Source organism: Cydia amplana, chromosome 17, assembly GCF_948474715.1.
Source record: "Cydia amplana chromosome 17, ilCydAmpl1.1, whole genome shotgun sequence".
Classification (NCBI taxonomy): Eukaryota; Metazoa; Arthropoda; class Insecta; order Lepidoptera; family Tortricidae; genus Cydia; species Cydia amplana.
In genome coordinates this window covers 9,662,815-9,686,886 of record NC_086085.1, presented here as the reverse complement: position 1 = coordinate 9,686,886, position 24,072 = coordinate 9,662,815, and the positions used below count along the sequence as shown (strand labels likewise).

At 39.4% G+C, this 24,072-nt stretch overlaps 1 protein-coding gene across 1 annotated transcript in view; it reads right to left on the bottom strand.

Annotated features, from left to right (window-relative positions):
* LOC134656070 (uncharacterized) overlaps positions 1–24,072 on the bottom strand; it is a 40,399-nt gene that overhangs the window by 9,850 nt on the left and 6,477 nt on the right. The window contains exons 5-25 of the mRNA XM_063511588.1: positions 22,740–22,958; positions 22,098–22,230; positions 21,527–21,710; positions 20,850–20,984; positions 20,312–20,561; positions 18,592–18,671; positions 18,413–18,519; positions 17,900–18,067; positions 17,275–17,459; positions 16,382–16,600; positions 16,053–16,185; positions 15,384–15,567; positions 15,015–15,149; positions 9,038–9,270; positions 8,467–8,486; positions 3,500–3,714; positions 3,302–3,408; positions 2,614–2,784; positions 1,965–2,146; positions 1,268–1,402; positions 756–860 (exon numbers count right to left, since the gene is read on the bottom strand). Coding sequence (XP_063367658.1) covers positions 756–860; positions 1,268–1,402; positions 1,965–2,146; positions 2,614–2,784; positions 3,302–3,408; positions 3,500–3,714; positions 8,467–8,486; positions 9,038–9,270; positions 15,015–15,149; positions 15,384–15,567; positions 16,053–16,185; positions 16,382–16,600; positions 17,275–17,459; positions 17,900–18,067; positions 18,413–18,519; positions 18,592–18,671; positions 20,312–20,561; positions 20,850–20,984; positions 21,527–21,710; positions 22,098–22,230; positions 22,740–22,958 — 3,300 coding nt within the window. The remainder of the gene's footprint in view (positions 1–755; positions 861–1,267; positions 1,403–1,964; positions 2,147–2,613; positions 2,785–3,301; positions 3,409–3,499; positions 3,715–8,466; positions 8,487–9,037; positions 9,271–15,014; positions 15,150–15,383; positions 15,568–16,052; positions 16,186–16,381; positions 16,601–17,274; positions 17,460–17,899; positions 18,068–18,412; positions 18,520–18,591; positions 18,672–20,311; positions 20,562–20,849; positions 20,985–21,526; positions 21,711–22,097; positions 22,231–22,739; positions 22,959–24,072) is intronic.

Here is a 24,072-nt window from a genome sequence, read left to right as displayed (position 1 = left end):
TTTTCTGTACCCCCCCCCCCTCCCCATAGTAAAACGTTACGTAACCACCAAGTGACCATTTTTTACCTAAAGGCCACAATTATGTGGCGTAAAGTACCATAAAGTGGCGAAAAGTTCTGAAGGGCTAAAAACCAATGTTACGTAACGTGTAGTTCAAACCCCCCCTTCCGCCCCTGTAACGCATCGTAACGTTTTACAAGACCCCCCCCTCCCCCAAATTCGTTACGTAATACTTGAACGCTCCAATATACGTTGCATTGCCGGATTAAGACATTTTGATGCCCATGGTCTAGAAATGACCATGATGCCCTCCTCTGCCTACGGTCACGCATCAGATACTCGATTCCTGACATTCCGGTGCCCCCCCCCCCCCCCCCTAAGCAACTCCTTCTTGGATAATCCAGCACTGCGTATACGACTTAGTGTAAGGCCTGAGTGGACGCTTGGAGCGGAGCGTTCGGCGGGACGTGCAGCGTGGCGTCGGGCTCACAAGTTATTTGAGCAGCGTGCTCTAAGGCCGGTACTATACGCTTGCATTTGTTTAACATGCACGCCGCACGCCCCGCCTCGCTGCACGCCCAACTCGAGCGTCCACTCAGGCCTTACACTCAGACGTAACGGCTTTTTTTATCAGAGGTGGCAGTAATCGTCATTGAATACTGCCGACTCGGCTGTGCTGGAGATGTTTCTCCCAGTGTCCTACAGACTAAAACTGAACCCCTCTGTTTGGTTTGTAGTAGTTATATTTTAGTTACCTCATACATGTCGACGTCGCTGTGGTTGAGCTCGTCCGGCAGCGCGAGTATGGAGCCGTAGGGGTCGACGGCCACGACGGCGCAGGCGGGGCAGCGCTCCTTGACCTTGAAGAAACTTATGCTTTCCAACCAAGCGTGATTTGGTTAAGTACTGATGTCTATTTTTTTTTTGTTGACACTTGTATATATATATATATATATATATATATATATATATATATTATATGTAATATATGTTTAGTATTTATGTATGTAGCATGTATTTTATTTTATAATAATATTTTTGTATTTTATTTACTTTTGGACATTTAGGTTAGTTTACTTTTAAAGTGTTACTGTACATTCCGTAAGTTTGTCTATCTAATTTGAATTCTCCCCTCATCTACTCGAAGGTTAGCTGGAAGAGATCCCTTACAGGGATAAGTTCGCCTTTGTACCTTTATTTCTGTAAACATTATGTAAACCTGTGTTGTGTACAATAAAGTGATTACTACTACTACTACTACTACTACCTTGTGCGCCACGCCCGACACGGTGCCGCTGGTGCCGGCGCCCATCACCACCATGTCCACGGCGTCGTCCAGCGCCCACAGGATCTCCTCCGCTGTGCCGTCGTAGTGCGCCAGCGGGTTGCACGGGTTGTTGTACTGTGGGGAATACCACTACTGTGATTTCTGCCATTTGGCAATAAAATGTTATTCTTGGACTGTCTTGGCTCCGTGCAAGACCAACCCTACTTTGAAAGTATTATCATTTTACAAGATTACCTTTATTATAGATAAAAATTTAACCTTTTACATTTTAAATCTCCAGACTTATTTCATAGTCATAGTCATATACTTATTCAATAAAACAATACAGGTATTGTTTGAAATACATGCCTTAAACCTAAAATGATTAAAAACTTAATAAAATGTAAGTAATATAATTTTCCTAAATCTTTTTTTGGAATTAGTATAATATTATCAATAAGTAACTACTTAATTATGATACAGATTGATTACCATTGACATTGTTCTCTTTTGCAAAAATGGCATTCGTTCAGATTAATAGAATTTATGTTATCAACAGGTATGTATGTATCTAGTGTACCTACCTACTAAGTACAACACAATGCCAAATGTGAGCTGATAATAATTATTGATACAAACTACAATAATAATAGGTATCACAAGCAATTTGGCATGTTAAAATAGTATGTTTGTTTACCTGATCCAGTACAACAGCATCAGGTATTTCAGTAGCCATGCGGTGAGCCACACTGATGTTACTCTCGGGAGAGGCAGAGGCTGCCTCAGTGGGGGTTCTCACTATCTCTGCTCCTAGAGCCTTGAGGGTATTAACTTTCTCGTCTGACATTTTTTCAGGCAGCACTATGATACATCTGTAACCTGAAAATAGGTGTTACATGAAACTTAAAGCCAAGCTGATATGACAGTGCTTTTGTTTTGCTGATATATTATATATATATTATGATGATAAATATTATAAATATAATGAAGAACGTTTACATGAAATACCTATTGTATAAATCATTATTAGACTTATATTGTCATCATAAAATTAGCCATTTATGCTTTAAGAAATATTGTCCATGTACATCTTAATGATTAATTTACAGGCCCTGTAAAAAACTCCATGTGATACTTATAGTGCACTTTACGCTAGATTCTTTCCATTGCTACATCAAAGAAGAGTCTGTGCAGAAACAGAAGAGTTGTGGAATTTATGGGGCCCAATACATTCCACTATTCTTCTCTTTCCGCACAGATCTATGAGGTTGATAGCCATCTGACTTTGTTTGATAATTGTCCCATAAATGTTTTATACATGGTTTATTAGACCTGTTAGACATCACCTTTAACAGCAGCTGCCAAAGCTAGGCCAATGCCAGTATTGCCAGAGGTGGGCTCAATAATGACAGATTTGCCGGGCTTCAACACTCCTCTTTGCTCTGCATCCAGCACCATTCTGTAAGCGATGCGGTCCTTCACAGACCCCCCTGGGTTCATAAACTCGCATTTTGCATCTATAACAAATAGCATTCTTTAATAAAAAAATTGATAATAAGTTTTTAGTACTGCTGTTTGGATATAACAATACAATACAATACAAATACTCTTTATTGCAAACCTCAGTAAAAGAAGACAATACAAATAAAACAGAAATACAAGCAGAGGTAAACAACAGGCGGTCTTATCGCTAAAAAGCGATCTCTTCCAGACAACCTTTGGGTAGCGGAAATTAATAAATTTACATATGTCAGTAGGTGTTGCAAATGCATAATAATGCTAAAACTTTGCCTGTTCGCCAAGTTGTACTTTCATATACAGGAAAACACAAAAAATAATGTTTTAAGCATGTTTTTATTTTTTATGGTATCTTTTGGCTGCCAGCTATTTAAGTACTAAGTATAATATAATTATTAGGGCTTCTAAATTAGAACTCTGGAATGAATTATTAATATTTAGCATTTCTTAACTTGAATTAATCCCTGATTAGAGAGGTGTCAGGTAAATAGTGTAAATATCAGAAGCCATACTCACACATATCACATTTTATGCCTTCAGACTTGGGTATTCTCGTCAACTTCACCAGCGGAGTGTTACCGATAGCGTGTAGAATGTCGGGGTGGAATTTTTGATTTCTGTCTCTATAAAAACATTAAGACAAAATTATTTAATTATTCACGACTATGTGTGTGTATCCCGTTCATAAAAACAACAGCTATAAATAAAACTTACAGTACTTTAACGATGTGCGGCATTTCCTTGAGGTTAAAAAAATTAGATGTGCCATTTGCTTGACCATTCTGCGACGCCACGTGGTTCGACATTTTTTCTGAACAAAATATACACTTGATTAGTATTAAATACCTATTTGTTATCTCGATAAAAAACGTAGCAAAATCACAAGTCCGTATTATAAACGTTTCAGAGAAAACGAATGATACGTTTAACTAAAACTTATTAAGCACCTATTAATAAGTGCCAGTTTATTTCACTTGCGTGTATAAATTGTATAATTTTATTTTTATATGAGATAATCCGTACACGGCACTTTTTGACATACACTTCCACACAAAAACACAACTTCTCGTACCCTCTGCCTCTGACTCGACTGGAACCGTGGAACCGGTGGACGAATGGAATCTCGCCTTGCATTGCAAAGTACCGGTCCGGTCCCCCCCGGTCCCCTGTCCTCATTCCCCCCTCTCTCGTACCGATTCATGAACCAACTTCACTACACCATTCATTAATTTTAGGTAGGTACGTAGGTACCTACTCTGAGACTAAAAATAATGTTAAATTTTAGCAACATTTTTAATGGTAAGTACCTACCATCAGCCATAGAGAAATATAGTAAGACAAGAGTGCTATTATTATATTATGCTCAACAACATAAGACTTTCCGGTCGGTGCTACATCTATTGTCAAGTAGCAGTACTGATAGTTCCGCTACTCGATGCTAGATGTAGACACTAATAGTTTTTTTGGTACTTACCAAAAAACTGATGTATGGAGTGAGCAATTTATGTATTTTTTTCTCTATGCATCAGCTACCACTTGTCACAAGCTTGAGAGCTAAATTTTAATTTAAATTAAATAAACCAATACTGTGAGGTGCGGAATTCAAATTCAAATTTTGTATTAGGTGATCGAACCTACCCGCCTAGATTTCCAAATTTGCCACCTTTAAGCTTTGGATTCCTCCGAAAACGGTGCCGTCATATTACGGCCGCTATATAGCGTTGACTGACGTCACTAGAACGTTGTCTATGTAAACAAGATGGCGCGGTTTCCTAGACGGCGTTACGTTACGTTGATTGTCAACGTAACGTAAGATGACGGCCGTCATGACCTTGTCGATAGTTTCGTGAACGTTTTATTAGATAGCGGTGACGCCATTTTGGAATAAATGACACGAGATTTGAATAAGTGATTCCGTACTACGATTATTTTCCTCTTCTGATGATATTTCATCCTCCAAGTAAATTATAGATGATCAAGCAAATCTTGTCAGTAGGAAAAGGCGCGAAATTCAAATTTTCTATGGGACGTTATCCCATCGCGCCTACATTTTTCAAATTTGCCGCTTTGACCTTGGTGGATGACGGTGTGTTATGACGCCGTGGTACTTTCCACATGTCGCCACCGTAAAGACGGCCGTCTTTTGCGGCCGCTATATGACGGCCGTCATATGACGGCACCGTTTTCGGAGGAATCCAAAGCTTTACGTTGACAGTCAACGTAACGTAACGCCGTCTAGGAAACCGCGCCATCTTGTTTACATAGACAACGTTCTAGTGACGTCAGTCAACGCTATATAGCGGCCGTAATATGACGGCACCGTTTTCGGAGGAATCCAAAGCTTGAAGGGATATATGACTTTTAGCAAAAACTCAAAAACATGCACTTTAAAAATAGGCCTAATATGATCACATTATTTCCGGACGACCCCTTAGGACAGCACATCTCTCGCCAAGAATATACATACTTGCATGGCATGCTAAGTCCGGCTACACACGTAGCGATTAATCTGTGAAGTCCGATATGCGCAGTTTTATCTACCGTGTGTATGACAAATCGTTACGATAATCGACAACGATTTGTCATACACACGGTAAGCCCCCTCCAGACTATGTGCGTGAATCGCGGGCGAAGCCGCGAACGCGAGTGTGGAATCGATTCCACTGTCTGCGAAAATGGACTCCACACACGCGTTCGCGGCTTCGCGTCGCGATTCGCGCACATAGTCTGGAGTGTGGAGGGGGCTGTAGATAAAACTGCGCAAATCGGACTGCACAGATTAATCGCTACGATTTATAGTTACGTGTGTAGCCGGCATTAGCAGGTCTGCTTTATTACTAAGCACCTTGGAGGATACAACTAAACGGAGTAGCCATTAACAGGCTTTCCCCTCTGTCGAAAATAGGCGGCCAACGGTCATACACAATGTATGGACTGACGTTTATCTGACATGGCTATTTTTACGTTACGCATACATTTGACGTTCCCCTCCCCCGCAAAAATCGGCAGACTGTTTTGTACAGAAAATTACAGACATGGCGTCTCCGTTTGATTATATCCTCCAAGCTAAGCACTAACAAAAAAATTTTGGGTTTACAAATAGGTAGGGGAAGACAAGGAAATATGAATAAAAGAAACATTTACATATATAGATGGTCAAGCAAATCTTGTCAGTAGAAAAAGGCGCGAAATTCAAATTTTCTACGGGACGATATCCCTTCGCGCCTACATTTTTCAAATTTGCCGCCTTTTTCTACTGACAAGATTTCCTTGACCATCTATAGTTAGTCAAACCAATTTGTCAGTAAATAAGAACAACTAGATGGTCAAGCAAATCTTGTCAGTAGAAAAAGGAGCGAAATTCAAATTTTCTATGGGACGATATCCCTTCGCGCCTACATTTCTAAAATTTGCCGCCTTTTGCTACTGACAAGATCTGCTTGACCATCTACAAAAACCAAGGCCCCAACGTGTCTGTTCTCTTTGACGGCGCAGGAACTAGTATCACTTCTCTCTCCTCCCTCTTGTGAAAATGCCACTAGTCAAAAAAGGACAACTATACTGTTGACAAGACGAACTTCAAATCCAGTTGTTGCCGTTTTGGTGGTTACAAAGCTTTGTATGTGTGCGTAAAAACGTCAATGTGTGCATTTTTAGGGACGTGAAAAGTCGATTTTAATCATGTTATATATCGATAAACGCTACACAGCGGAACGGTAAAGCGATTAATTAAAGCTTCAATTTCTTCGTTAATAATAAACAAAATTGATATGCTAATGGATTATGAATATATTATAATATAATAAAATGATTCAATTATTGCGGAACACATATTTTAGTACGTATTTAAAGTCCGTCAACCAAATCTTGTCAGTAGTAAAAGGCGGCAAATTTGAAAAATCGCGGGTTAGCAACACTGTGTTCAAATAATTCCAAAACGCGTGTTATCAGTGTTTTATCTGTGGAATGTGGATCGTCAATGACAGCCGTCACCTTATTTGTTTTCATTTGGTTTTCATTCTGAATCGTTTCTGTTTCAAGAGATATTTCTGCTATCACCATTAAATACCAATACATTAAATAAGAATAAGCAAAGCTAAGGGGCCTACAATGTACAATCATGCTCGTTGATGGTAAACATTACTAAAAATGGAGGTTATGACAAGTACTGGAAGAACTCTTTCGAACTTTTAAGATTATGTTCAGTTTTTTTGTTTTAGGGTTAAAAGGCATAAATAAAATGAAAACGTATGCCTAAATCTATCCAACAAGACCATAAATTGTGTCCTGGAAACCGTCCATAGGCCCACATGTCTAATATTTTCAGCAATCAGTTGTGACTATTTACAAAGGTAAACCTTTTAAACAGTATTAAGAGCCTTGATTATATCGCCGTTCTTTCGCAATATCTACCTAATCCATACATGTTTGTTGCAGGATTAAATCTTGCCCAATATAAGGCGTTCGTAGTAGAAAGTATCTCTTCAGACAATACTTACCTATGGCGGTTTATATACGTGTACAACGCAACCAAGTCGAAAAGTGCCCCTTATCTTATTTACCTTTAAATTAAATAAACACCCAAATATCAGTTGTTTTATTTTTAATATGTATATTGTACAATATATACCAATCAAAAAAATTACACAGGTATGTCATATTCATTCAGAACAGTACACTAATTTACATTAACAAGTGGCATATTATATTGTAAATAACAAATATATGCACTATCTAATTATCTGCATTTTGATATGATTTTATTTTAGTATAGGGAGTTGTTTTTGATATCTTCAAATTTGTTCATCATTTTGATTAACATTGTTTTAACATCGCTTTTAAATTGTCCGTCCATGTTTCAATTTTTTTCAATAAACCGCGAGTGACAATTTGAATTGACGTACGCAGGGCGCGCTCAGCGGAAAAAAAATCTTATGGTTCGATGTACATTGCTGCTTTTCTTAGCGCAATACTGCTCTTTGAGTGTTGCCCTACTTTAGTTTGCTTTACATTGCTACTGACAAGATTTGGTTGACGGACTATATGTATTGTAATTAAAAATCTGAACTTTCCCTTCGTTGCCTCTTGCCTGCTGTAGCGTGACGATAAAATCGTGATCTGATAACCACGATAAAGAGTAAAAGCGTTTTTTGTTCATTTTCGGTATCGGTAAACTTTTCAAGTAAAATTCAAATTGCAAGAAATGACGATAGTTTATCGATATTACTTTATCGACATGACCACAGCAAGGTGGTTACATATTTTTAATCGTACATAAAAACAAAGTGGCAACAGTGACAGCTCGCTTAGGGTCCATCTTTACAAATATTATATCTATGAGAAAAACTATACGTAACCATAGATTTATTTTATTTGCGTTATTCGTTTAAGTACGTAGTTAACCTTTTCTTTTGGGTGCTAGTAGGTTTGTAGTAGGTACTAGAAGACAAAGGTAGTATGATTTTCTCTGTCTATGACTCTATGTTCGAAATGAGACAGTCCTTTGACAAACTATATATTAATTATGCTTATTTTACTATAAGCTTATGTATATACATATAAGTAAGTGTAAGTGTATATAAATATGTCTAATTAAGCGGTTTGCGGGTAAGCTGTGCGTCGTCGGAAGGTCATTCCAAATGTTGTCTAATATATTGCCACACTGTTTCAGATGTGATTACTCCTTTTGGTTTGAATATTTCTGAAAGAAAAGAACACTTATTGTTATTTAGCCAATGACTTCAATCTCATCTAGCGTTCACACGAACACAATTTCTTGTGGAATCGGCGAGCCATTTTTGCGTTCACACCACCTGATTAATTTGACAATTTAATTAGATTGGGCGACAAATTGTCCCGTATGGATGGGCCTTGCTTTAAGAGTGCCAGAGTTCAAGGGGAAAACCAAAGAGTAGTATAATATATAGAACCACAGCACAGACCTATTGGGAAAACGATGTCATTCCATTATACGGTTGTTAATTGAATTTACGTACCACAACTGTAGGTAGGTCATGTAGGTACTTACCTTAATTACCATTGAATGTAATAAATGGAAGAAGAGTTAAAAATATGAACAATTTGAACAAACGTACGTGTACGAGAACGAAAAAAAAAAACAAATAACCAAATTTGAAAAAATAAGCAGGTACTAAAAGTTTTCAATTTTCCCCTAGACTTTGCTGTAATTAGGAAAAACTTATACTTACATAAGAGAGAGTGATTACCTATTGATTAACATTGCTTTCCTACCTATGATTTTACTTTCAGGGTTCGGTATCTTTTCAACTATAACGACGAACGGAGTAATGTCCAAAATTCGAGACACAAGTCCGACGATAGGACATCCCTTGTTTTCCACCACTGTCAAGCAGTTGTGTATGATGTGCTTTTTCACCGGTTCGTTTAAATTTAATTTCTCTTCTTTTTTGGGGTTGGTAGCCGCGTGTCGCAGTTGGTTTTTAGATGTTGCTCCTTCGAAAAACCTGAAAAAGGTAATTTCTTGGTCATATTAGGTACCACCGGAACAGGAAATCAGCGCCTTAATAGCCCGTTTATTTTAGTCTTTCTTTTTCTGATAATAATTACATAGCAAATGTTGTAGGCGCTTAATAGAAAAACGATTTGTACTTTTTAAATTTTGGATTCTGGCTGACATACCTAGCTACGCAAGGTGGTGTAGTACTGTTGTTCAAGATGCCCTATTGTGACTGGTCGTATGCCTATTGCCTAGTATTAACCTAATTTGTTCATTACAAAACACACAAACTAGAAAGAAATACCTTGAATACCAAAATTCCTATCAGTTGCTTATTTCATACACGATTCCAATGAATAATGTAACAATTACAACTTGAAGCACACATTTCCATATTTTACCACTTGTGGTTTCATTTAATATATAACCCACTATAACATTTTCGCTATTTAAATTAATAAATTGCGTAAAATAACCATCTCAAAGTAAAATAACACATTTTTATTATTATTCAGTCTACTCAAACGGACTACTAGTATTACTGCTGTCTGCTATCTATGTGTGCGTAGATATCATTCACAATATCTTCATCTTTCTCTAAGACGCAAGCGTGAAAGGGATAGATCTTGGTAACATCGAACTTTACGAATGTGAACCTATCAGTATTAGTGTGTGTATTCAGTCATATGGCTTAAAAAACAGAATATGACTTATGATCTTTCTACTTGAGTCGATTGTCGTCACATGCCACGAGGCAAATGACCTCTTCCTCAGTTATAGTATCCTGGTATTTTGGGTTAATGTTTATCGCCAGTACGTTATGTCGCCGTTATGTCGCCAATATGTCGCCGTTATGTCGCCGTTATGTCGCCAATATGTCGCCAATATGTCGCCGTTATGTCGCCAATATGTCGCCAATATGTCGCCAATATGTCGCCGTTATGTCGCCAATATGTCGCCAATATGTCGCCGATATGTCGCCTGTCGCCAATAGGTCGCCAATATGTCGCCTGTCGCCAATATGTCGCCATTACGTCGCCTGACGCCAATAGGTCGCCAATATGTCGCCTGTCGCCAATATGTCGCCGTTACGTTGCCTGTCGCCAATATGTCACCGTTACGCCGCCTGTCGCCAATATGTCGCCGTTACGTCGCCTGTCGCCGTTACGTCGCCTGTCGCCGTTACGTCGCCTGTCGCCGTTACGTCGCCTGTCGCCAATATGTCGCCAATACGTCGCCTGTCGCCAATATGTCGCCAATACGTCGCCTGTCGCTAATATGTCGCCGTTACGTCGCCTGTCGCCAATATGTCGCCTGTCGCCAATATGTCGCCTGTCGCCAATATGTCGCCTGTCGCCAATAGGTCGCCAATACGTCGCCTGTCGCCAATAGGTCGCCAGTGTGTCATAAGATCACCAGTAAGTCACATGTCGCCGTTATGTCGCCGATATGTCGCCGTTATGTCGCCGTTATGTCGCCGGTATGTCGCCGATATGTCGCCGATATGTCGCCGATATGTCGCCGATATGTCGCCAATATGTCGCCAATACGTCACTGTTATGACCCTAGCCATAGGTCCCTAATATGTCGCCAGTACGTCGCCTGTCGCCAATAGGTCGCCGTTGAGTCGCCTGTCGCTAATAGGTCGCCAATATGCCGCCTGTCGTCAATAGGTCGCCAATACGTCGCATGTCGCCAATAGGTCGCCGTTACGTCGCATGTCTCCAATAGGTCGCCGTTACGTCGCTTGTCGCCAACAGGTCGCCAATACGTCGCCGTTGCGTCGCCAATACGTCGCCGATTGTGTCGCCAATAGGTCGCCAGTAAGGGGTATAAAAGGCAGGTGCGCGCCGCGAGCGATTCATTCATTCTTCAACCATCGGCTAGCAGTGACTCTGGTTCTCGGGCGTTTAAATATTCGGTGAGCAAAGATCCTCTACTACTGTTGCTATGTTTGTTTTCGCTTGGAATTATCCTGGTGAATTTAAGCGTGGAAATGGTGTTTGTGTTTGGTTTTACGGGGACAATATCGTCGTAAAGCTGATCTTAGACTTTTGTGGAGATTCTTTGTTACCGTGTACGGGATTTAAATATAGTGAAGTTTCCTACGCAGTGTTTTTCTAAGTACCGTCACGTTATGCAGGGACAATATCGTTGCATAACAGGGACTTGGAAAGCGTGTCTGTGTTTGGTTTTACGGGGACAATATCGTCGTAAAACTGAGCTCAGGCTATTGCGGGGATTCTTTGCTACTGTGTGTAGTTATAGTGAAGTTTTCTACACTGTGTTTTCTAAGTGCCGTCACGTTATGCAGGGACAATATCGTTGCATAACAGGGGCTTGGAAAGCGTGTCTGTGTTTGGTTTTATGGGGACAATATCGTCATAAAACTGAACTTAGATAATGGTGTCTAAGGGAATTTCACTTCTGTGTTTAGTTAGTTTAATTTTGTGTGGAGTTTGGTTCGTAAAATAGAACCTAGTTATTTTAGTGTTTTACTATGGGGTCTTTTGCTATATAGTTTAAAACCAGATCATTGTTTGGACTGACTGTTTGTCCGGCTGGACCGCTCACCCCTTGCGGTGTTAAATGTGAGCTGTCTAGGAGTCTTTTTGTTCCAAGATGAGGGTTATCTTGGCACCTTCTCTTTACCAACATAGAAGGTGAAAAACGTCTCCCTCCTTAGCTCTCCAATGTCCAGCTGTTAGATGAATAGTGGGGGTGTCACATGCGCACCATCCGGAGTAATCTGGGCCCATTTGAAATCTACAGTATTTGGAGGCTTCGTATATTAAATATATTTATTTATACCACTTATATACATAATAGGGACCTGTCTTACCCATGTTGCCACCCTGCCTCTGTGCAACCCGCCATGGGGGGAGACAAGCCCACGAGCTGTTAGGTTGCATTCTCGGAATCGCTCGCCGAACTCTTACAGCTTCTTAGTAGAGATACACTTGCGTATATTCCAAAGTACCAGGTCGATGGTAAGTACGAACTGTGCTTTGGTTATACTAGAGTAGGGACAAGGGTAGGTTTAGGGTAAATTCACACACCAATTATTCGGAATTTAGGGTTCGTTTTAGTCTTGGTCTGTAAAACTGATGTATTTTTCTTTTTAAGGGATTTCAACTACGGTCTCGCTATACTAAAATTGTGCGTAAATAGGTATAGGGTTTCAATTGCTTAAATCTTCCAATATTTTAATTTATTTGGGGAAAATAATAAATGTATCTTATCTCTATTTTTATTTATGAAATTCTGGTTTTCTGGTGTAAAGACGAGGTACTGAGTATTACAATCATGTTTCTAAGGTATTTACACAATAAAATCTTAAATATCAAGCTGGGATTAGGAACACAGTCTATTCGGAGATAGAAAATCGACGTCTAGCTGTTTTAGGGAACCTTTGGCAGGCAAGAGTAATCCAAAGGATAATTTGAGTGAAATAATGCTCATCTTGATATTTCAGTCTCATAAAATAAAGTATAGTTTAACAAATAAACTTAGTACTTCGTTCATACTTCTAAAAAATAGAAATACAGTTTATATTTTAGTTCTGGGGAATGGAAATGGGATTAGCATTGACACTTTTAAATCGTACATGGATAAAGTAGAAGCGCTACAAATTAGATTCTTAAAGTTACTTGTCAATAATAAAACTAGAAACAGCTGTAAAGGTAATTATAATAAACTATTTAAAATTTGTAAAATACTCCCGGTCAGTTTAAAACACAAATATCTCTTAGCAGTTAACAACCATGGCAATAGGGTGCATATCTCGACACGATTAGAACATAAACATAATACAAGATCAGTGGCTGTGCAAAAATATGAAATACCCCGCGTTACTAACTATTATGGAGACAGAACATTAAGAAAAAGGTTGCCGTATTTTTTAAATAGTCTGCCTGAAAATATCAGGCTCGAGCCCAATAAAATTAAATTTAAAAAAGCACTAATGCTGCACTTACTGAAAACACTTGGGTGACAATTGTATGCCTGTGCCTGCAAATGTCACTCAAGTGAAGTTAGTTATAGCTACGATGTTAGTTTTAATTTTTAATATGTTAATTACGTTGATTATGTAAGTACTTATAACAGAGACTCGCGCCTGCAGTCAAACTGTGCAAACAGTTTTGCAGGGAACTGTATTAGATTATAAGTATTCATGTATTAATAATAACAAATAAATAAATAAATAATAATACTTCTTTCCATAGCCATCTAGGTACGCATAGGTTCCGAAGTGTTGGTCATAGCCCGTCTGGCTAAAAATGTAGGGTAGGAGTTCCAATTGACCTTGCTGATTGGACTAGGAGCCCCCAGTCCTGCATCGAGCGTATGGATAGCATATTTCGAATAGAAGCTGGTAGTTAATAATATTAACTTGAAATGCTAGGGTGTAAATGGGCTTACCCCAGGAGTGCTACTCATATGTTATCCCGGAGGCTTAATAGATTGTAGCAGGCTTCTACCAACCCCATTTTTAAACTCATTTTACCAAACATATTTCTTTTATATTCGTATTATCATGTATGCTGCATTTATCTAAATAATATCATTTGAAGTAAAATATAACTGCATTTACATTACACTAATAAATTCTGGTAACTTTTGGTACTATTTCTGTAATTTATCAAGTTATTCATTAACATCATAATAAGCGTGCTTCCAATATCATAATGTATTTTTTCTACTCCAGCACTTAAATGTGTCAATTAAATGACTGACAGTGATATCTAAAGCAATGTCATTTGAATGATTTGTCTATAGGCTCATAAGATGACTGCTAGCAGTCATCTTATGAGTATAATACAACTGCTTTATTTTTTTTAAAGATACAAGTTCCGATCATCTTGATTGAAAGAGGTATGTTTTCATTTACAATAATAACTCTTTTTTTTTTAAATAATAACTCAATTTTTTTTAAATAATAACTCTTTTTTTTTTTTTTTTTGCTGCAGCTGTCATAGAAAAAGTAATGTATGCAACAGCTCATAATTGGTTCTTAAAATTCTCGGGTCTTTTTTTACAAAACTCGACTACGTCTCGTTTTGTAACTTCGACCCTTGAATTTTAAGAACCCTTATTATATCACTGTTGCATAAACTACTATTTCCTAAAGTCCAGGTAATTGTAAATAAAGTCAGAGTCCGAAATTTCGCTGATACTCATTAAAGAACTTAGGGTACCGCGGTTCACTTCGAGGGGTCCTAACGCTAGACTAGACGATCACGACTAAATCACATGGCCATATTCTAAGGGTAAATCTAAAGGGGTGTTTATATTATGGTAAGTAAGTAAGTTTAGATAGTGGGAGGTTACACTATCCACTAAATTTTTGTAATGTTGGTATTGGTAACTAAAAGTACAATATCGCCGGAAATGTCAACTATCTGCAGTCTATTGAAAAGCCTTAAAAACGCTATATAAGGGTTACCCTTCATCCTCTTGTCGACCATTTCATTTTTGATTTAATTAAACTTTTAATGTTAGAGTCTGTGCGGAAAGACAAGAGTCGTGGAACGTATGGGAGCCCAATACATTCCACGACTCTTCTCTTTCCGAACAGACTCTATTATAAGAATATCAGAGAAAAAATATCAAATGTCGGCCATACTCGTATTTAGCAGCTTACAATTTATAAGATAAAGCCAAGATACAACCAGGGGGTTGTATCTTGGCTTCTGGGCAAGCTTTCTTGTAGAGTTGAGGGAGGGCCCTCAACTCTAAAAACATTCTTACCCATTCTCGTCAACAACTATCGCAACAGTATGCAAACTACCCATGGCAGTGAGGGCGTCTCTACACGTTGCGTCGCGCTTCACGCGTGGCACCGACCTATCCACAGGCAGGTTATCAAGGGGATGGTTCCACCATCTGGAAATATTCTGGAATTAAAGACTGTCCGACGGATGTTTTAGCGCTGATGTATTAGTGATTCCAGCGCTGAAAGAATTAAACAAATGAATAATAATAATAGAATAAAATAGAATTAATAAGGTTATTTGTAAAGTAGTACGAGTGCACGACCCAATAGGTACATATATATTTCGAAGACCGAAATTTAAGTCTAACTAAGTTAGGGTTAACTTTCCGATGATCTAATATTACTCAATGTTGGGATGTAAAGGAGGCTCTTTGAACAGGTGCGCCTCCATCCACTGGTCGGCGACGAACTTGGTCATGTAGTTGCGGATGCCGTCTGGTAACACAACTACCACTTTCTTCCCTGCGCCCAATTTCAACTCATTGGCGGCCTGCAGCGCGGCGAACATGGCGGCTCCACTGCTACCACCTGGTAAGCACAGTTTGCTTTAAAACTCCATGCGGGTACGTAATAAGTATAGCGCTTCACGCTCCACATTTATTAACAATTAAGCGTTCGTATAGCTTCGATAGCCAACTGGTATTTTTATTTCTTGAATATTTGTTTTTAAATATACCTAAACAATAAATGTCCGCGCCAAAAAGCCAGCCCCCATTCTTGTGACGTCATAATAGCAATGCATTAATAAAGAAACGTCAAATGTTCAATGCAAACTTTTCACCGTTGTTACTAGAGTCAGACCAAGAAAAGTCTGCAGCGGATTTGACAGCCCTCACAGTGCCAGTGTTATTTTAAACGTTAAACTTCTATGAAATTATGACGTGTAAATAACACTTGCACTGCGTGGGCTATCAAATCCGCTGCAGACTTTTCTTGGTCTGACTCTAATACACTTGTTTCTGCCGCCCTATGTACAAGTAAATAACTATAATTAATACGCTTAGTTAACTTACCGCAAAGTAGTCCCTCCTTTCGTATAATTTCCCGAGCCATGTTAAAGGAGTCGTAGTCGTTCGTGTGTACAACCTTATCAATTACATCTTTTTCCAAAACAGCGGGTACAAAATCGTCTCCAATGCCTTCTACCTGTGTAGTATAGTGTAGGCAGAGTGATTATAATTATAAATCAATATTAGATAATTATTAACTATATAAGGCATATCGCCGTAACCAAGTTCGTCAATCTCTTAACAAGGCCCGACCCGACAACCCGTACTCGGACTTTTGGGATATTTAGTACGAGTATTTAATAGGATCTTCAAAAACCATCGCCAAAACTCACATAAAACGGTGCAAGTTCACTTCCCCATATAATGGAGCCTACTGCTTCCACGGCCACGATGACGCAGCCCGGGCAAGCTTTCTTGAGCGCGCGCGCGATGCCCGTGACGGTGCCGCCCGTGCCGGCGCCCATCACCGCCATGTCCACGTGGCCCAGCGCCGCCACGATCTCGCTGCCCGTGTGATGTTCGTGCGTCATGGGGTTCGCAGGGTTTGAAAACTACACGGTGGAACATGGACACTTTCTGGTAATGTAAAGGATAGAGACACTTAGGCCCACTTGCACCATTCCACTAACCCGGAGTTATGCCGTTAAACCGTTAGCCCAGTATCAAATTGTACTGGTAACCATGATAACTCCAGGTTTAACCGGTTAAACCCGGGTTAGTGGAATGGTGCAAGTGGGCCTTAGAGAGAGAGAGAGAGATTTAGTATTGGAATTAGGAATTAAATATAAATACCTACTGCTTGAGCTCGAACACAAGCATAAGGTTATCTTTTAGACGTTGCTTAGACTTAGACCCACGCGCAGAGTGCAAGAAAAGTGACTAAAGGTCATTAATGGTTATCGACCTAGACCTAGTCAGTTTTTTTAATGACTCCAATTCCCATATGTAATCTGCCAAGAATCAAATTACGTTATTATTCTTCACCAAGGGCTGTGCTACCAAGTTCATGCAGCGTCCTCCAAAGTTCCAAGGCCCATAATTTCAAGAAGAGGCCACTGCAGTAAAATCACTGTTTAGAGAAATACCAAAAAGATTCATGTACTAACTCCATATGGATTTAGCTACTGTCTATTTCTTTTTAAAGAAGGGCAACAAACCTACCTACTGAAAGAGCCGCGGTTTAATGTGTTGCATATGATCAAACATTTGTTCGGCACCTACCTACCTGATCTAAACAGATGCTGTTAGGGTCTTGTTTAAGTATTTCCTGAGCAACTGTTAAAAAGTGGTCGGGATCCCCCAGGTTGGCAGAGGTAGGGGCTTGCACGATATCCGCCTCCAGCAGTTTCAAGGTACTTAGTTTTTCGCCTGCGTTCTTGTCCGGTGTAACAATGGTCGCCTTATAACCTGCTTACAATGGCAACGATGTAGTGTTAGAGTCAAAAATTTAACACTTAACTTAAATATTCAAAATAGGCATCGGATTCTTCATGCAGTAAAAAACGACTAAAAGGGGTGATCGGGTTTTATATATTATGTTATTCGTGCCGGGATGATGATGGCACGGTAATTGGTTAATGATCTTTAGGTGCGTCTAATAATATCTGGCTAACGCGCTGCAAATGAGCCTTAGATAATAATATACCAAGGCTCGCAAACTATTGGTAATACTTACGACGTACAGCGCACGTGCAGTGCTCACGCGGTGCACCGGATGAGCCATATTATTGGACGGATCCTGGAAACTGAGGTTCCAGTTTTGCTTTGTAAAAGCCATGTTTTGTTTGCATTTGTAATACCGTAATACTTATTAGAGAGGATTTCATTTTGTGGAGTATTGTGACACTGACCTTTGACTGCCGCGGTCAGAGCGAGCCCGATGCCGGTATTTCCTGAAGTAGGTTCGACGAAGCGTGTACTATCATGAGCTCTTCCGGATTTCTCCGCGTCGTGCACCAATGTGCTCGCTATCCGATCCTTAATTGAGCCCCCGGGATTCAGAAACTCGCACTTTGCGTCTGTCCCCGGAAAAACAGTCTTTTTTTAAATGAGCTCGCAAAAATTCTGCGGCTCTACCTAATAGGAATGTTAAAAATAAGGGTCAAAGTGAAAAGGAGTGAGTGAAGGGAGAAAGTGAGTGGGTGTTTTTACTGAACCTAATACTCCGAATCCGAAACTCTTCATACTAACTAATGGAGGGTCCCGTCCGTTACGTTAAGAACTGATTTCAATATTTTCAATCACATCAGCGTTAATTATACTGAGAGCATCCTTTCGTGATCTTTGAGATGTAATTTTTAAGTAGGTAGTTATTTATGTTTTGTACTAAACTGTATTAGACTCTACTGACTCTAGGTACTTACAGAATTCACACTCAAGTCCATAGTCCTTTGGTATCCGATTAAGCTTAACTAAAGGAGTATTACCGACAACTTGTAGTATATTATCATAAACTTTGGCATCGCGACCTCTGTAACATATTTTAATTAAGTTAAACCTATAGGTACACTTAATTTTAATTAAAGATACATAGGTATCTTACGCTGGTTTCCAGTTCCCATAGGAGATATGTTTTGCCTTTGCGCTGTACATTTGGGCGACTCTCCAGTCTTCACTGTCTATCAATTACTAAACCGTACTGACAAACTGCAAGAAAATTAATACTTCATAATGGAAATTAATTCACTTTCACGGAAATATTAACCCGGACATGACTGTTAATTCTATTGTATAGAGATCAATCAATGTTTTTAATGTGCCTTGCTCAGGGAATGCGATGTATCAGTTTAATAAGATATAACTTTTTTTAAACAAAGCGCGATTAAAGCGGACTGTCAATAAAAATCTAGCCATATGTTAACCAAATAGGAGCTACGAACGTACTCTATTGTAGTTTTGACAAATATAGGGGCTACTATGTTAATATAAACGTTTGCTGCACTCCTTATCTACGTTAAGCTTTGCTCTTCTATCATCACTACATATTAGCAAACTATCGTTGTGCAAGAGTACTTAAAGTTAGTTTTAGCTGTGAGTGCTGATTTTGAGAGCTGTGCAAGCGAAAAACTCTATAATGAAATCAAACTCGTTTATAAACGGATCAGCCGGCCTAGCCAAGGTGACAATCGCTATCGCTTCGCCATCGAATCGCTTTGTGTCTCTCTATCACTCTTCCATATTAGTGCGACAGTGACAGTTGCGTTTCGATCGCTACGGAGCGTTAGCGATTGGCACGTTGGCTACACGGCCAGATCCACCACTATAATTGGTACCTACCACTCATTTTTAGATTTGTGTAGTTAAAAAAATCATTTTAAAATATTGTTTTTGACCAATTTTTAGACAGTATTGATGGAGTTGATTTACGAGCTGTCGAAAGTGAAAATCACCTCTCACAGCCATCTAGATTCTACCTGAAATTTCCCACGAACGCTCTCACTAGTCATAACCAATGTATAAGTAAAACACGTAACGTCAATCAGTATATTTTTAATTTCAATATTAGTAAAGTAATTAATACAAAAAAATGAGAAAGTGTATTTCACCGAATAAATCGTAAAATAAAATTCGCTTCGACCGTCAGTTACTGATGATCCTGGTGCTTTAATATATATGTCCAGACCATTTCCGAAGTAATTATTCCTTTTGGCTTGTAGATATCTGAAAGAAAATAATAAATCAATGTTAAGTAGTGCTATAGGACACCTATTCAGGCTATTTACCGCAAACTTTATCTATTAGTTTTAGTATTTTAGTGGTGGGGGTATTCGTGGCAAAGAGTCCCTAAAATTCGATTACCATCTGCCTGTTTTACCAACATGAATAAAAGAAGAGCCAAATTATAATTAGCACTAACTGGCCCACCCTGGCCCACTATAGTTATTTGTTTTACAAGGGGGCAAAGTTGTTGTTTAACCGCTCGTGCTAATATTGATACCCGAGCAAGCGAAAGATTCCAAAATTGAACCACGAGCGTAGCGAGTGGTTCGAAAAAAGGAATCTTGAGCGTTGCGAGGGTTTCAAAGCACGAGGGTTAAACAAAAATTGCCCCTGAGTGAAACACAAAATTTTTTGAAGTTTTTGAAGTGCAAAGTAGGCCTTTCCGAGCTGGTGTGGTGAAAATATTTTTTCCGCGTCAACGTCGTCACTGTAGAAATACCTACTACTTACAATAGTCACTTCTAAAACACATATGACAGCATTCATCCCTTTCCACCTTTACTACAAATGGAAAACTGATTTAATAAATTATGAAGAAATACCATAAAGTGTTTGCTACCTTTAATTTGACTATCAGGGTTAGGTATCTTCTCAACTACCACGACAAACGGAGTGATGTCCAAAATTCGGGAGACAAGGCCAACGGTCGGATGACCCTTGTTCTCTGCCACCTTCAAGCAGTTTTGTATCAAGTGCTTGCCGATGGGCTCCTGCAGGTTTAGATTCCCTTCCTTCTTGGGGTTTGTGGCTGAGTAGCGCAATTGGTTTTTGGAAGTAGCTCCCTTATAAAGTCTGGAACATATAGATTTGTGAGTTACTAAAGTTTTTAGAGTGATTAAAATGTGTTTTTTGAAATACAGTTGTAAAAGAATGTAATTTCCCCTTCCCTCTCATCTAAGCGTTAAATGGATTGCATCATAAGCAAGCTTTGAATTTGCTTTCCGACATTTTATGTAGCTACAAATAATACAAACGGTAATAGGGTAGGGTAGGGTTATTTGTTTAGTACACACCCAATCACACCGGCATTGTTATTGCATAAGAAATTGTAAGTAAATAAAAATCAAAATGAATTCGCACCCATTTTCTTCAAGAATGATCGCAACACTGTGCACGGAGCCCATTGCAGCTATAACATATCTAACCGATGCACTGAGCTTGAGGTGTGGAACAGACGTGTCGACGTCTAAGTTATGAAGAGGATGATTCCACCATCTGAAATCATAAAATAGTTTGCAGAAGTACCTGTCCTGTCGCTATCAAAGGCACAAATGTTCGATTGAAAATTTCTACATTCAAGAATAAAGAAAACGGGCCATTTTAATATTTGGTTCTATAAGTACCTATGTGTGTTACATCATAGAGAAATATAGTAAGACAAGACTGCTCACTCCATACATCAGTTAGACTATTAATTTCAGTGTCTACATCTAGCATCGAGTAGCGGAACTATCAGTACTGCTACTTGACAATAGATGTAGCAGTACTGATAGTTCCGCTACTCGATGCTAGATGCTAATAGTCTTTGCTACTAAAACTGATGTATGGAGTGAGCAATCTATGTATTTTTTTCTCTATGGTTACATTCAATTTCAATAAAGCGTTAGAAACCTTTTTGTACCTATTATTTAAAATATTCCTCGTCGATCACAAACGCTAGAGGCTAGGAGTCAGATCTGCAAATGACTACCTACTTACTTATAATTAGAATGATGGCTAAAGGAGGATTTATTCTCGTACATATTAGGTATTCTTACTCGATCTTGTCATGTATCGGCGGCTCTTTAAACAGTTGCGCCTCCATCCACTGGTCGCTGACGAACTTAGTCATGTAGTTGCGGATGCCGTCTGCCAGCACGACCACCACCTTCTTGCCCGCTCCCAACTTCAGCTCTTTCGCGGCCTTCAGCGCCGCGAACATGGTTGCTCCACTGCTGCCACCTGAAAATCATTTATGTTGTGTAGAATACTTCGAATCATCGTCGATTCGCATACCCTTTATGGCATAATGTTAATTTGGGATAACTTATTTGATAAGTTATGCTTTATGCTCTTGAATATGTTTTCCACGGATTCAGACTAGAAAGAAGTATTTAAGCGTAATCATCACCTCCTTTAGGTATCCAGTCTGAAATAAGTCGAGGCAAGATTGAATATGCGCCGTCATAGAGGGCCGCCGTCGTTTAAAACCAAAATTAGGTTGTGATTCTTGTGATATCTTATCTTTAGAGAATAGAAGAGATATTCCGCTTTTCATTTCCTAAATGTGAATTTGATATCAAAAAATAAAACAATAATATTCATATAGGTAAGTATTATTAAGCTTACCGCATAGCAGGCCCTCTTTTCGAATAACTTCCCTCGCCATGTTGAAGGCCTCGTAGTCGGTCGGGGCTTCCACGCGGTCAACATTACGTTTATCCAGAACATCGGGAAGGAAATCTCCCCCAATGCCTTCTACCTGTAATCAATAAAAATATCGAATATAAATTTATAAATGCAGTTTTTTTGTATGTAGGTAGCGTAATATTTACGTAATATTACACGGCAATCAGATTAGCATTATTAATATTTATTTAAAATTAAGGTGTTGATCGCTCGTCATAGACTCGTGACAATTACGTATTACTGATTAAAAAAATATAACAAGAAATTACCAGATCAGAATCAGTGCATACGAAGGTATACGGACAGTTCTTATCAGTTATCATATAATAATTAATAATATTTTTCACTGACTACTGACCTCGAATTTACTCTTAATGCTGTGTTTAAGAAACTTATAAATCATTGCAAGAATATTATGAAGCCTCATACTCAGGTACTCAGGATAAACGTTATTTAGTTTAGAAAATTCGGTACACTAAAGTGCATCCACGGTCTCGCTATTATGGCTCATTTAGTCTAAAAATTTAAGGGGGAGCCATATATATTATACAAAAACACCCATCTTTTAACCGGTATACTTACAAAGAAGGGCACGAGCTCGTCCCCCCACATGATGGAGCCCCTGGGATCGACGGCCACGACGACGCAGTTGGGACAGGCGCGCTTGAGCAGGTGCGCCACGCCCGTGACGGTGCCGCCCGTGCCGGCGCCCATCACCGCCATGTCTATGGGGCCCAGGCCGTCGATGATCTCGCGGCCCGTGTGCTCCGAGTGGGTGATGGGGTTCACCGGGTTTGAATACTAATAAAAAAAACAGCGCACACTTGAATCACCACCACTAACCTAATAAGATGAACTATCTGCTATCATTAAATTTGATGTCGCCCAACTAATTTCCCGGGGTCTAATGGAAAATTTCACGATTCTTCGAAAAAACCGGCTGCGGTGTAAACCCATCTTTTGATAAGAAAAGCAATCGAGAAAGCGCTATTTAGGCAGCTTCGGGTTGTCATTTGAGTTAACGTAAAAATAATAATTACATATGTGAACTGAGTCCAGTTCAGATTATTTGCGTTTACCTACTTATTGATTTTATATTAATATATATGTCGGAGCCGGTAGCTCTATGAAGGCATCAGGGGACCAGGCATCGGCTCCATGGTGGGCGGAAACAGTGGGCATATCTCGCACACAAGTCCAATACAATGCTAATGCAATAAACTCACTGACACTAGTAATTAGTGTGACTACGTATAGTATAGGTACCGAATGTCACTAAATCACAATGACAGTAAATTAAGTTCCAATTCACAAAGAAATCACACCAAGTTAATCAAAGCTTACACCACCAAGTTATCAAGAAACGGAAACGAATCCGTGGGTCAAGTGGTACAAGTAGGTACTTAATTAAAGCGCACACGAAATCGCACGGCACGGTTACGGGCTTACGGGACAGCACGCGTCCCAACTCAACCATGGCCCAAATCTTAATGCCCGCTCGGCATTCAAAGCTAAGCTCAGAGCAAAGAACTAATATCAAATCTCATTCAAATACCAGACCCACGGCTACGTTCGGCAGTGTTTACAATAACCGCCCCGCTTCAAGGAACAACGACGTACTCTGTGACAATCACGCCTAATGCTGTTAATGTAAACATTTGACCAGGAATGCGGGCCACCTTCACGGGCCCCAGCCACTATTAAGCTTACAGGTGCCCCGCGCCGACAAATATATAAGTACCTAGGTAAGTACGAGTAGGTAACATACGAACAAAAGAATCGCATCAACATCAACACGCGCGTGAAGTCAATATTTAGTCGATACGTTTATTATGTTATGATTGTCCCTATGCAGTCGATCATGAATGTCGTAAATTAACGCCATCTACGTCGACTTGTCGTTCTGATACTTGCA